The sequence below is a fragment of the Myotis yumanensis genome, unplaced genomic scaffold (genome assembly GCF_028538775.1).
Source record: "Myotis yumanensis isolate MYYU_CA2020_CCGP unplaced genomic scaffold, mMyoYum1.0.hap1 SCAF_5, whole genome shotgun sequence".
In the NCBI taxonomy this organism is placed as follows: domain Eukaryota; kingdom Metazoa; phylum Chordata; class Mammalia; order Chiroptera; family Vespertilionidae; genus Myotis; species Myotis yumanensis.
In genome coordinates this window covers 83,139,653-83,154,418 of record NW_027223756.1, presented here as the reverse complement: position 1 = coordinate 83,154,418, position 14,766 = coordinate 83,139,653, and the positions used below count along the sequence as shown (strand labels likewise).

The following is a 14,766-nucleotide window of genomic DNA, read 5'->3' as shown; positions in this document are numbered from 1 at the left end:
TTTTGCTGAAAACTTTATCAAGTTCAGGAAGTTCCCTTCTATACCTAATTTTTTAGAATCATAAATGGGTGCTGAATTTTTCAGAGGTCTATTATTTCAGAGGTCTTTTAGGTGAGTGCCAAATAACTGAATTTCTAACAAGTTCCCAGTTGATGCTGATGCCACCTGTTCAGGGAACACACTTCGAGACATAGGAGTGTAGAACAAGAACAATGAGTTAAAGGCAAATTTCGAGAAACATTTAAGGAGTAGATGGGAGTAAGAAAAACCCCAATAGAAGCATAACAGCAGCAGAACATTACGAGGAGAACTAAAGGAAAGTGGTGTCACAGACGCCAAGCGGAGAAAATGTTGAGCACAAAATGTTTTAAGGAACAAGATTATTATTTTTTTTTAAAATATATTTTATTGATTTTTTACAGAGAGGAAGGGAGAGAGATAGAGAGTCAGAAACATCGATGAGAGAGAAACATCGATCAGCTGCCTCCTGCACATCTCCCACTGGGGATGTGCCCGCAACCCAGGTACATGCCCTTGACCGGAATCGAACCTGGGACCCTTCAGTCCGCAGGCCGACGCTCCATCCACTGAGCCAAACCGGTTTCGGCAAGGAACAAGATTATTAAGTGCAAAGAGGTTCAGAAAAATAGACAGCTTCAAACGCCCAGTGGATTTGGTGATTGGGAAGTCACCTTACTGAGCATCATTTTGGAAAAATAGTGAAGGTAAAGCAATAGATTCCTTCGATAAATATTTATTGAGTGCCTCCTTAAAAAAGGAAGTGTTGCCAAGGAGACAACACTGAGTCAGTGAAAGAAGCTGAGGAAGGGAACATGTCATTTAAGACATTTGTGTGAGCCAGAGAAAGATCGGATGATAGCTGGAGAGGAACAAAGGGTTCATGGGGTGTTTGGAGTTCTGCTGTTAAGATTCAGAAGACACCATATTTATAAACTGAGGGGAAGTTCCAGTAACACAAAGAGATAATAAAGGTGAAGATGAAAGACAGGATGGACTCATGGTGACGGTGATCAAGTCACGCCCCACACTCAATGAACTGGATGTTGTCTAAGGTAACTTTCCACTCTGTGAAAGGCACTGTAGTTCTGGATGTACAGAGTCCCTTGCTTATACGATACATTGTAACTTTGCATCAATGAATATCTTCTCCTTTGAGTGTATTCTGGTTTTAAATTGTAAATGTTAGTGCACATATATATTACAGAAGATAGAATTTAAGAAAATAAAAAAATAATACACTAGAGTCAACAGACTAGGGTTGAGATCCATATCTAGCACTTAGTGCAAATCTCTGTGCCTCACTTTCCTCATCTGTAAAATGGTGATAATAGTACCTAGTACCTGGCAAACACAGTAAAAATACAATAAATGTAGTGTTATTGACTAGGAATGTGGTACGTAGTGAGAACATGAGATTACTCTATCAAGGTTGGTAAAGTTAGAATGATAAATGATAACATTTAATGTCCTCAGAGCCCTTTACCTGGGTTACTTTTTTTTTTTTTAATATATTCTATTGATTTTCTACAGAGAGGAAGGGAGAGGGATAGAGTGAGAAACATTGATCAGCCGCCTCCTACACATCCCCATCCCCAGTGGGGGATGTGACCACAACCAAGGTACATGCCCTTGACCGGAATCGAACCCGGGACCTTTCAGTCCACAGGCCGACGCTCTATCCACTGAGCCAAACCGGCTAGGGCTACCTGGGTTACTTTTGATTACTCATTGGCTGTCATCACCGGTGGGAAATCAGTACTTCCTGTCTTATTTTAGGATGGTTTTGTAGCTCCCTGTGGCCTTTGGCGGATACAAGAAGGTAGGTCTACTCTAGAAGGAGTGCAGCACCCTCTTGTGGGCCTCTGCATGGAAAGAGGAACTATTTCCAGAGAAGTTAGAAAAGGAACAAGATTGAACGAGTCCCCAGGGTGTAGAATGCCCTTGACCTTGACTTGTTATTTTTTAAATGATCATTCTTCAAACTTCTGGGCAAACTACATTTTTTATAAATCCAATACAACTGCTGCCAATGCATCCCAGAAGCTCCCTACTTAAAGGACTCTTCCTCCCGAGAGAGTCAGCACCACATCCACACCTCAGCGCTGTAACTTTGATTTTATTGTGCCACAGTTTGAGCATGGCTTCCAGGAATACGTCTCAGGCTACAGATCCCAGGACCCTCCGGGATTTAGTCAGCCGATCTACACAACTTTGGTGGTAAATCGGAAACACAGCAGCCTGATGCCGAGTTCGGCTGCCTCTTTGCCTTCACTTGCTCCCAGCTTCAGGGTCAAGAAAGATGAATTGCATCAGCCAAGGAGTTGGTGCTTCTCTCTTGAGTCTCAGTTCTTGCATGTGGGGTCCCTGTCAACTCTGAGCTGTGCTTTCCTCTGATTCATCATATTTCACCCTCCCTGGCCATGGCCCAGCTCCTCTAGGGATTCACCAAGTGAAGAGTTAGGGCGGGAACAACAAATACTGCAGTGCCTACCACGTTCCAGGCACAGTGGAGAGACAATTGGGAGCGACGACATGGCTTCTGCCCTCCGGCAGCCCACAGCCAGCGAGGGCAGAGACGGATACTTGCTTGATTGGTCATTAACATGCAACCAGAAAGCCCGAGAAGCGCTCCAGAAAAATGTAGCTTGCAGACGTCATGATGCATTTGTCCGCTTTGTAGTCATCATTATCCTTCTGTTTTTCTGCCTTGTCCACCATTTTACTTATGGGCACAAGATAAGAGCTTCACGTGTATTTGAATGTTAACGAAAAGAAGAACAATTTCCAGGTGAATTCTTGGTCACAGTGGATTTGCAAGAAACGTTCTCGTGAGTGAATGGAATTGGCCAAATCTTCTAGACCAGCGGTTCTCAACCTGTGGGTCGCGACCCCTTTGGCGGTCGAACGACCCTTTCACAGGGGTCGCCTAAGACCATCCTGCATATCAGATATTTACATTACGATTCATAACAGTAGCAACATTACAGTTATGAAGTAGCAACGAAAATAATTTTATGGTTGGGTCACAACATGAGGAACTGTATTTAAATGGCCAGAAGGTTGAGAACCACTGTTCTAGATGTTTCTCCAAGGGTGCGGGTCGCCCAGTTCTGTGCAGAACTAAGACACGCAGCCATCTGGATTTCAGTTCAACACGAGAGAGCCCCTGTGACCTCCTTCTAACTGTTACCACCTCTTGGAACTTCATGAAACAAAGTAATGCCTGTCCGGGGTGAAAAAAACTACTTTTTTTCAATTTGCCAGGTAAAATTGAAAAATTACACATTTTCAATCGTAAAACGGTGAGAAGTGCTTGATACATAGTGTCGGGCAGCTTTAGATCCGTTCTGCGGCTTCCATTTTCAGGGGAAACAGCCCCAGTTCCTGAAACGATTTCTGTGTAACACGGCGAGTTCCTCCGTGAGCTGGTTTCACCCCCGCCCAGTCCGCAGCCGGGAAGGGGGTGGTCGGAGGGAGCTTCTCGTATGTGGGGACCACTGAAGCCTTTTTGCACGGAGCACCTCAAACTGGAAGGGAGTGGGGGGACACCTCGGAGCACAGGGGGACAGCGGGGCCTTTGGGGGGGGGGGGTGAGGATGGCAGTGGCAGGAAGCCTCGGGAAAGGGGGCGGGGGGCAAAGACGCGCCACTTTCCAGGAAGGAGGAACCATCCTGGGGACCTTGGAGGAAGCGGTCTGACCTGGGGTCCCCGTGGGAAGAGATAAAGTCACGGGAGGGGACCCCTCAGGAAGGGGACGGAGACCAGGGTCCCCTTGGGAAGGGCTGTCCACGCCGAAGGAAGTGGGGGCGACTCTGACGTCACTCTCAGGAGGAAGAACCGATGCTAGGGTCACCTCAGGCGGGAGAGAGGACGCCGGGGTCTGTCCTGGGAAAGGTGGGCGTCTCAGGGGTCACTCTCAGGAAAGGGGGCGGCGTCCGGCGTTACCCTCAAGAAGGGGGGGATGACGCCAGGGTACTCTGAGGACAGGAGGGTGACGCTGGGGTCCCTCTAAGAAAGTGGAACCGACGTTGGGGTCACTCTCCGGAAGGGAGTGACGCCTGACAGCCGGTCCCCTCCGCCGCCGCAGGTGTTCGTCTCACCTGCTTCCGTCCGCGCCCCTCCGCTCGCCGAGCCCTCGGGTTCCGAAGGCGAAACGGCCCGCCCCTCGCGGGCCAGCCAATCGTGTCGCGGGAAAATCTCCCGCCGGCCTCGCCACGCCTCCTTCCCGGTCTGCGCGTGCGCGACTTTCTGTCCTGCTGCAGTGCCTTAGCGCTGCTCTAGGGGCGCTCGGGAACGAGCTCCCGCAGATTGGGTGCCCTGTCTATGACCCATTTTATAATAACAACACTATCTAGGCTCTTGTGAGAATTAAGTGCAATAATTTACGTAAAACAAACAGTGCCCGGCACATAGTAATCGCCTGGAAAACCTGGGCTGTTATTATTTGCATTTTACAACGAGGGAAACAGGCACAGAGCCGGTAAGCAACCCGCTCAGACTAACCCAATCATTAACTGGCAGAGTGGGAACTAGAACCCCGGCAAGCTGAATCCAGAGCCCGTGTGCTTATCTACCAGGCCTTTGTGGTTCCCAGGTAACAGCGACCAGCTTTTATTTCTTCTGATTATGAAATAACTTTCCCCTGGATTTTAAAAATATTTAAAACATGCTCACTGCTAAGATTACAGAACAGAAAGCACAGATCTCTTCTAATCCTCCCATTGGCGAACTGTTAATATTTTGATGGACAAGCTGCCTTTTCTATACACATATTTTTTAGTAGGATCTTATATAATGCAGAATGTTTTGAAACCTGCCCTTCTCACGTTAAACATCTTGTCATTTCAATGTAGACTCACCTTATTGTTTAATCCTCACCCCAGGATGTTTTTCCATTGCATTTTAGAGGGAGTGTAAGGAAGAAAGGGAAGAAGAGAGAGAGAGAGAGAGAGAGAGAGAGAGAGAGAGAGAGAAACATTGATGTGAGAGACATATCGATTGGTTGCTTTCAGCACAAGCTCCGACTAGGGATCAAACCTGCAACCCAGGTGCGTGCCCTTGACTGGGAATCGAACCCTCAACCCTTCAGGGACAGGCTGACATGCTAACTACTGAGAAACACAGGCCAGCACTCACCTTGTTGTTCTTAATGGCTGCATATTATTCCATTGTGCCGGCAAAGCATACTTTAATGACTCCCTAGGTTGGACATCTGGGTCTTTAATAATTCTTTAATATTCTGACCAATACCAGAGTGGGCCTTTTGTACCCGCATCTTATGGTTTTCATCCAACTGTTTCTTTAGGATAAGTACTTTTAAAACTGCAATGGCTGGGTCAAAATGCATGCACAGTTGTTATGTTTTCGATAAATATTGACAGATCACTTCTGGAAAGTTCTCTGTGTCAACTTCCATTAGCACTAACGAGCTATAAAAGTGCTTTGCCCACCCCAGAACGGTTTATATATTCATTACTTGCCAATAGATAAAAAAAGGAACTACAGTGCTTTTCATTTGCACTTCCCTATAGTTTTATGCTATGAAAGAGGGAAAAATATTACCCACATCTCAAGATTTTGTGCGTGTGAAATAAAATAGCGGTAATAATATAAAAGTATCAAGCAGCTATTATTGTGGAACAGTCACCAGGTTTACCTGGTGAGATCCTGGCCTTATTTCCCTGAATTTTTCCCAACACTGTGAAATCCTTTCTTGGCCTCAGTTTCCTCTTCTGCAAAATAGAGCCTACGAGAGTACACACCTCCAGGATTGCTGGAGAGTGAATAAAATAATCCTCCTAATGAGATCAGAGCCCTGGAAAGGCTGGGAGAGGTGGAGCTGTTTGCTTAAGACTCTGTAGCCTGCAAGCGGCTGATGTCAACTTCAGAGAATAAACTGACTCCACCCCTTCTCCAGTTTACCCAGCCCTATTCAGATTACAAGGCCTCCCTGCCCTTGGTCATCGCTGCCCGAGGAAAGCTGAACTCCCCATCCGGAGGGTTGTAAAGAGCCAGTGATGGTCACATGCCACCTCTGCCCTTTGACCAACATTCTCAGCCTGTCACCTTTGTCCAACACTGGAGACCTTTGGGACATTACGCCTGCCCTTTCGCTCGGGGGAGACCGAGGCCTGGAGGAAGAAGGCTGCCCGGGCCCACCTGGCCATCCCCTGCCACCTGGGGTGAGTATTGTTGCCCCCTGACCCCCATCCTGATACCCTTTCCCCGACTCTGCCTCCCTTGGAAATACCCTTGGGGAAACAGCTGGTTCTCCTCTCTGCTTCTTGCACAAAGTTCAGATTCTCTGGAAACTTCTCTCTAGTTTTCCAGCGTTGCTTCTCCTCTCTGGGTCCAGGCTGCCTCCACTCCTCTGGGCCAGGACATCTACTGTGAATCTTTAAACCACAGTCAAGCATACAAACCTTGATGCACTAAATCCTCTACATCCCTCTCAGATGTAAGTCCCAGAACTGTGCAGTCTGATACAGTAGCCATTGGCTACATGTGACTATTTAATGTAAAGGAAAATTAAAACTCCAGTTTCTCAGTTGCACTAGCGATATTTCTTTTTAAAAAATATATTTTATTGATTTTTCACAGAGAGAGAGAGAGGGATAGAGAGTTAGAAACATCGATGAGAGAGAAACATCGATCAGCTGCCTCTTGCACAACTCCCACTGGGGATGTGCCCGCAACCAAGGTACATGCCCTTGGCCAGAATCGAACCTGGGACTCTTGAGTCCGCAGGCCGACGCTCTATCTACTGAGCCAAACCGGTCAGGGCTGCATTAGTGATATTTCAAGTGCTTAATAGCCACATGGGATGCTAGTGACTGCTATGTTGATAGCGCATAGAACATCCCCATCACAGAAAGTTTCAGCTGGACAGCGCTCCTCAAGACTGACTCCATGAGTCTGAGATTTTTATCCGGTTTTACAGATGAGACAACTGAGGGCAGCGCGATCACACCTGAGGGCACAGAGCGAGAGCTGGGATCTAAACTGGTCTCTGGTGCCAGTGATGGATGGCAGAGCAGGTGTGTCAGCTTTTCCTTCGATTCAAGGAAGCTGCCCTCATTTTGCTTCAAAACACACAAGCTGTAATATATACATCTACTGACCCCACGGTGCTTAACTACTCAAGTACTGTGTGTGTGTGTGTGTGTGTGTGTGTGTGTGTGTATTTGCTTATTATATCCCAGAGGCAGCCAGTATTCTAATCCAAAAGCCCACATCACAAACGCTTCCCCTATCCATCTCTCTATCTACCTGGGAAGTTCTGTTCTTTAGCATAATGAATGTCAGCACCGCTTTTGATTTTGTTGTTTAGGATTTTTTAGAGAGAGAGGGTGAGGGAGAGAGAGAAACATATGGATGTGAGAGTGAAACATCAATCAACCTGGGCATATGCCCTGACTGGGAATTGAACCAGAAACCTTTAGGTACAAGAGACAATGCCCAACCAACCAAGCCACACTGGCCGGGGCAGCACTGTTGAATAGGTGAAATGGGGGGCTCATTAATTAGCCTGATAAAGGTGGGAAAAGGGGGCGCCCATGGGTGGAATTAATAGTATTAAACTATGTGGATTGGTTAACATATGAGGTGGACTCCCTAACCTTGTATGAACAAAGTAGAAAACAGTTTATAACCCAAGCCTGTTCTTTGTCCAGTCATTAATTTGGAGGATTCTGCTTGCCTGACACCCATACGACTAACAGGCCCAAAGCAACACAGAATCCTGCCTTGAAATTGTTCAGGTTTGTTCCTTGGTTTTGTTTTCATGCAACGTGAAGGTTGCAACACCAACATGGACAGAATGCTGGGAATTCATGGGATTTACAGGTGCCGATGCTCTTGTGCCTGCTAATCAAGTTTAACGTCTACACGGCAGAATTTGCCCCGAAACCTTTTATCATGACCTGGCAGCCAGAAGGTGTCAATCATGGTGAAGGTGTCAATCAGGCCTCCTGGAGGCTTCCAGGGGTGATTTGAGATTCCAGAAGAACCCGAGTCGTGTCAGACATGTTCTGTGTGGGAGAAGCGAGGTCACCCGGGTCTGCTGGCCTCCAAAGACGGCCTGGTCTCAACCTCCGTTTTACAATCCGGAGTTCCCTGTGCCAGGCCCTAGCCCACGCCTGGAAGCTGCTTTCCGCCAAGCTCCCTGCAACCCCCTCAAGTTCTATGTACTTGGGGAGGGATAGGGTCAGAGCCCCCTTTCCCGCCCCTCCCGCCCCAGGCAGGCAGTGCTGGAGAGGCGCACCTCAGGGACCAGGTGGGAAAGAAAGCCACATTAGCCAGGAAGATCAGTGAAAGCCTCGGTTTAATTGGAGACAAGATCGAAAGATTATCGATCAATGGACTGATTGATTGACCATCAAAGTGGATACACTGGAGTACCTCCCGGGGGACTTGTGCACCCCCCATGGAGAGAGGAGCCCTGATTGGGGGTGGGATGGTCCATCTCAACTGTTGCCAGTCGAGCCCAGCCCTGGGCAGGGGGAGGGACAGGCTCTGCCCAGCCCTCACCCCCTGGATGAACCGACTCCCCATCAAACAGCGCCGAGCCCACCCTTTTGGGGTCTATGGTACAGTTGATATAATACAACAGGAACAGGGATTCTCCCTTTTGGGAGATCCCCACCCTTCCTTCCCTGACTGGGTCAGCCGGGGAAGGGCACATTTATTTTCCCTTTTTGCCTCTGTAGAATAAATTTACAAACCAACCTTACAGTATGTACAAAGAAAAAGAAAGAAAGGAAAACAAGAAAACAAACAAAAAAAGGCCCACTCCGGTTGCCGGCTAGGACAGAAACTACTTTTGCTACAAAAATGAACCCTGTACAGTATCATGAGCGTGGGAGAGGGTGGTACTCCCCAGTGGGATAGACAGACGGATGGAAGGCTGCAGGTTGGGGGGGGGGGGGGGGGCTACAGTACCATGTGCTCAGAATTGAAGGGGTGGGGGCAATGAGAGAGGCCCCACCCCATCCATCTACAGAACCAGGCCACGGGGAGTAGGGGCAAGGGAAGAGGGGGTCCTTCCTTCCAAACAGTCCCCCATGGCTTGGAGAGAAATGGCCTTGCATCTGTCTGTCATATTGCTTGGGGAATAGTTAAGGGAGAGGGCGCGGCTTGGCAAGGTGGAACAAAGGAGAAATGACTTTGGTGCCAGGGTAGGGAAGGAGGCCCAGAAAGGGAATGTGGGTGTACACCATTATTGCTTCCTCCTAGGGCAAAGGGTCAGGGAGGGGGGCAGGAGGATGCTGGGGGGATGCCTAGGATGGGGCTCTGGGTCTGGCCCCGCCCCACCCAAGGTGCAGGTGGGAGCCACTGCAACCCTCTCCTATGGCCATGAGAATCATTAAGGCAGAAACAAGAGGAGAAGCAGCTGGAAGAAGGGGGTGCAGCTTGGAGCTGTCCCCCCAAAATGGAGAAAAGTCAAACGGAACCCAAAGTGGAAGGGGACGGGGGTGGCAAGTGGATCAGGCCCTCCTCAGAGCGCAGACCCCAGGCTGGTGGTGCAAATGTCCCCCTCACACCTTCCCCTCCCAGCATCCTAAGTTGTACAGCATCCCCAAGCCTGTCCCCGAGTCAATATTGCCAGGTTTGTGCAAAATGAGGTGGAAGACTTGGCGGGGAGGCAGTGAGCCTGAGAGGGGCTGGAGCTGGGGCCTCTCACATGACCCGCCCCACTGGGCCCCTGCCCAGAATGGCTATTCCCTGGCTGGATTCTAGAAACCCTCCAAATTTAGGAAGAGCCTGGAAGGAGACCTTACGCCTGCTTGGGCTCAGGTGGAGAGCCCACAGAGGCTGGAAGACTGGGCCTGGGGCCTGGGAGGGGAGTGGGGTGGGGTTGGAGATGGACCAGGAGAGCCGGGAACAGGAGCATCTACAGTTGCTGTGTTTCATCCTGTTGTTTGTTTTTTTTCCCTGTTTTTTTTTTTTTTTTCTAAAAATGTAACAATGAAAATTCCAAAAATAAAACCCCTTCCAGAACCTCAGCCCCTCCTTCCCCAGGCCCCACCTCCAACATGTGCCCCGTGGGTTGGGTTGGGGGTGGGGGGGAAAGGGGAAAAAAAGAAAAGAGAAAAAAACCCCACTTTTCTGTTTTCTTTTTTCTCAGGAGGCCGAAGAGTCTTTGAGGCAGTGAAGGAGGCAGTCGGGGGGACGATGGTGGTGAAAGGAGGCAGGAAGGGTAACAGGGTGTCGAGGCTGAGGCTCAGGTAGGGCCTCCAGCAGACCCCCACCCACCAGGGGCTGGGAGTGTGTGTGGGTCCTCGCCCAGTGTCCCAGTGCAGGCACAGCAGGCCCTCTTGGCAGCCTGATGCTCTTTCTGGGCCCCCACCTCGGCTGCCGTGGAGGGGAGGCCCCGGAGGCCCGGGGCAGCCTCTGGGGTGGGTGGGGTCCTCAAGGCAGGCAGAGCGGGCAGCTCCGGAGACAGGGCGTGGGGGCTGCTGCAGCCCATGGCATCCACCGACGCATCTGGGGATGTGGACTCGTCCTGGCCCACAGCCACACTGTCTGCTTGCTGTGTCAAGGACATTTCCTCTACGTCCACCTCGGTGGATGCGTCTTGGCCATCGACATCCAACAGTTCCTCCGCTGGGGATGCATCCTGAGCCATGAATAATTCCTGCACCTCAACTGCACCCAGGGCAGAGGACGCCTCCTCCTCCTCCTCTTCATCCAGCGTCAGCTCAAACTGGAACTTATCAGGTGGGGTTGGGTGGTCCGGCCCCTCCGGCTCCTCCTCAGGAGGTGGCGACGGGCTCTGCCGAATGGCGCTGTAGTACCAGTCCCGGTTATCTTCCAATGTGTCTAGGATCTCCTGGGCATCTGGGTGGACCAAGTCAGCCCATGTCTCCCACAGTGGGTGCACAATATAGTCGATGAACCCCACCTGTGGAAGGGAGAAGAAGGATAATGAACCTGTGGTAAAGATGGCCCCGCCATGCTGAGGGATCTAATAAAAGTTAAATGTTGATACCATGTGACCCAGCAATCTTGCTTTTCCAAATCCACCCTGGAAAAATTCTTGCATAAATAACAAAAAGGAACCATATGAGATATAAACAAAAACTGGGAACACCTCCATATGTACATCAGTTGGGGATTTTTTTTTTTAATGTGGTACCCACAGATATTCATAATAGCATTTTTTGCAACAAAGAAAAACTGGAAATAACTTCATTGCAGGCTGAGACTAATATCATCTTCCCTACTTTTAATGGATTTTTTTTTCTTGGGGGAAACAATGCTTCCGCTGAAAACTACATTTCCCAGTCTCCCTTGCAAAGAGAGGGTGTCGACAGCATCTGTGATCATGAGAGGCATCCCTGAGGATAAAGCCCCATTCTTTCAATGGCAGAAGAGAAACACTGAAAGCTCCAGGTACCTGCCAATTTTGTGGAGCCACAGAGAGCCAAATTCCCTTTCTCTAGACTTTCCTTGTATAAAAGAAAAAAGAAAGCTTTGGCCCTGGCCAGCTTGGCTCGGTGTTTAGAGCGTTGGCCTGCGGACTGAGGGGTCCTGGGTTTGATTCCGGCCGAGGGCACATGCCTGGGTTGCGGGCTCGATCCCCAGTAGGGGGTGTGCAGGAGGCGGCCGATCAATGATTCTCTCTCATCATTGATGTTTCTATCTCTCTTTCCTTCTCCCTTCCTCTCTGAAATCAATAAAGAAATATATATATATATATATATATGAAAGCTTTGTGTTGTTTGAGTCACTGTGAATTTCTAACTCCTAAACACTTAAATGTCTATCAACAGGGAAATGACCACACAAACCTTTATCTACATACATCTATGGTAACACTATACAGTAGTGAAAAAGGGTGGGCTAAATCTGTTTGTAATAGCTTGGACAGATTTCCAAGTCATTGTTAAGAAGAAAAGGCAAGTTGTATAAAATGGGTATATATTGATATAATTTATCTTTTTCAAAAAGCTAAACCCACGAACCACTGCTGGTAAGTTGCCTGTTAAAATCTATATATATAAAAGCCTAAGCAACCGTTCGACCATTCTACCGGTAGCTATGACGCACACTGACCACCAGGGGGCAGATGCTCAACACACAGACATGGAAACATGGAACAGATTGATGAATCTCAGAGGGAAGGGGGAGAGGGGGGAGGATGGAAAGAGATTAAACAAAGATCTTATATACATACTAGAGGCCCAGTGCACAGATTTGTGCACCAGTGGGGTCCCTTGGCCTGGCCTGCGGGGATCAGGCCAAAACCAGCTCTCCTACATCCCCTGAGGGGTTCCGGATTGCAAGAGGGTGCAGGCCAGGCCAAGGGACCCCACCAATGCATGAATCCGTGCACCGGGCCTCTAGTAACTATATAATAAAGCTATGAAACTGGCTTTCATCAAGGGTGGGGATGATGTGCAGGCCCAGGAGACATTTGAAAATGTCTGGAGACATTTTTGACTGTTGTGCCTAGACAGGGGAGGGTGTTCCTGGCATCTAGTGGGTGAAAGCCAAGGGCGCTGCTCAACACCATAAGATGCACAGGACGCCCCACCACAGAGAATGATCTGGCCCCACTGCCAACACAGCCAAGGCGGGTAATCCTGGCCTAGAAGGGCACACACACTGAACTGGAAAAGGTGGGTCTCACTGGGAGGAGACTAGATGTGGGGAGGGCGAGAACCTCTTACATTCACACTTAAGTGCTGAGTTTTTTTGTTGTTGTTGTTTTTTTTAAATATATTTTATTGATTTTTTACAGAGAGGAAGGGAGAGAGATAGATAGTTAGAAACATCGATGGGAGAGAAACATCGACCAGCTGCCTCCTGCACATCTCCCATGGGAGATGTGCCCGCAACCCAGGTACATGCCCTTGACCGGAATCGAACCCGGGACCTTTCAGTCCGCAGGCCGATGCTCTATCCACTGAGCCAAACCGGTTTTGGCAGTGCTGAGTTTTTATGAGAGGGCATGCCTGTCCCTCTTGTTAAATTAATCAGCACATGTAGACAAGTCAATGCATCTCATTTCAAAATCCTCTAAAAGTCGGGGACCGTATCACTGGCCAAGTTAGGATATCAGAAACAGGTTGAATCAGCATAAGGCCTGTAACGAAGGGCCAGCTAAGTATTACTGATCCTATAGCAGTTGCTGCAAATGAGTTAGAACTGTCTGAGGATGTGTGTGCCAGAGGCTCAGTTTGGTTGTTCTGTGGAGGAGAAAATGCTGCGTATTTCCCATCAAGATAGAAAAGAATGCCCTGCCAGCATGGCTCCGTGGTTGGGCGTTGACCTACGAATCAGGAGGTCATGGTTCAATTCCTGGCTCTGGTTGCTGGCTGGATCCCTAGTGTGGGGTTTGCAGCAGATCAATGAATCTCTCTCATCATTGATGTTTCTCTCTCTGAAATCAGTACAAATACATATTAAAAAACAAACAAACATCGAAAGAACAAAGACTTGAAGTTGTGGAGGAGCAGGTCAGGACCTTCTAGGCCTGAAGCTCTAGGCGGATGGGGGGGAGGCTGGTGCCCTGCACTGTACCTGAGACTTCTCCACCGAGGCTGTGTGCTTGTCGCACATGGGGCTGATCTCCATGCCACGCTCCCGCTCGCGGTCGCCCTGCTGGAAGAACTCGGCCATGATGCGGTCTGTCCACTGGCGGTACAGGTCCAGCGGCTTGGTGGGGTTGCTGAGGTCCGCACAGTGCACCATGTTCCTCAGGACCTGCACGGGCACGGGACCTTCAGAGGCCATGCTCCTCCTGTCCCAGTGGGAGGCGTCAGGCTTCCTTACCTTCCCCCCTTGTGGGGAGAGTGGGTAAGGGGAAGATGCAGAGAGACAGAGCAATAAAGAGGAAGATGAGTGGGGGAAGGAGGGAGGAGATAAGAAGGGGTTAATGGAGGAAAGGGCAGAGGGAAGGAGGAAAATGGAGGGAGGGAAGTGTGGGGGAGATGGAGAGAGGCAGGGGAAATGGGGGAGAGGGGAGGGGAAGGTGGGGGAGAGGAGAAGATGGGGGGAAGGGAGGGGCAGGGAGGGGTTGATGAAGGGAAGGAAGAATTGGGGGAGATGGTAGGAAGTGGGGGGAGATGGGAAGGGAGGTGGAGATTGGAAGGGGAAGATGGGAAGGGAGAGAGAAAAACAGACAGGAAGATGGGCAGGAAGAGAGCTGGAGAGCAACCCAGGTCTGAAGGGTGGAGGGGAGGGGAGGGGACCAGTCTTCTCATATGATGTGTGAAGGGGGCACCTGGATGCGGTCGGAGTAGTTGTCCAGCAGAAGGACCCCTGAGCTGGTCACTTTCTTGGTTTCTACCATGGTCTTCAGGTCAGCTAGGAGGGTCATGTGCTTGGACATGTCGGTGGCCAGCACCTGCGGACAAGGGGGCCGTCACAGGGGCCACTGGATCTCCCCACCAGGCCGCTGTGCGGGCCGGAGCTTCTCAAGTTTTCACTGGGCACGACCTGTCCCCACAGGTCCCGCCAAAAGACTCCCCCCGCCCAGGGGCCTTTCGGTCTCAAACTCAGACCTTCCCACGGTGCCACCCCTCCAAGCCGACCTTTCCTGGCCTGCCCCCGCCCCGCCCACCATGTCGATGACCATCTTGCGCAGGCTCTGCCGCTGGCGTTTGCTGAGGTTCTGGAAGATGTCACAGTTGTCCTGCTGCAGCAGCTTGAAACCCACGGCCAGGTGGTGGTTCTCCAGCACCGACTCGTCATTGTACATGAGCGCCAGCTCCGAATCTGCCCAGGCGGGGCGGGAGG

At 49.9% G+C, this 14,766-nt stretch overlaps 1 protein-coding gene across 4 annotated transcripts in view; it reads right to left on the bottom strand.

Moving 5' to 3' along the window:
- Positions 1-8,327: 8,327 nt before the first annotated feature.
- The window catches only part of PDE4A (phosphodiesterase 4A), a 46,135-nt gene continuing 39,696 nt past the window's right edge, over positions 8,328-14,766 (bottom strand). For all 4 annotated transcript variants that reach the window (XM_070416014.1, XM_070416015.1, XM_070416016.1 and 1 more), the window contains 4 exons: positions 14,591-14,745; positions 14,252-14,374; positions 13,549-13,731; positions 8,328-10,924 (listed from right to left, as the gene is read on the bottom strand). In XM_070416014.1, coding sequence (XP_070272115.1) covers positions 10,244-10,924; positions 13,549-13,731; positions 14,252-14,374; positions 14,591-14,745 — 1,142 coding nt within the window. In that variant the 3' untranslated portion in view covers positions 8,328-10,243. The remainder of the gene's footprint in view (positions 10,925-13,548; positions 13,732-14,251; positions 14,375-14,590; positions 14,746-14,766) is intronic.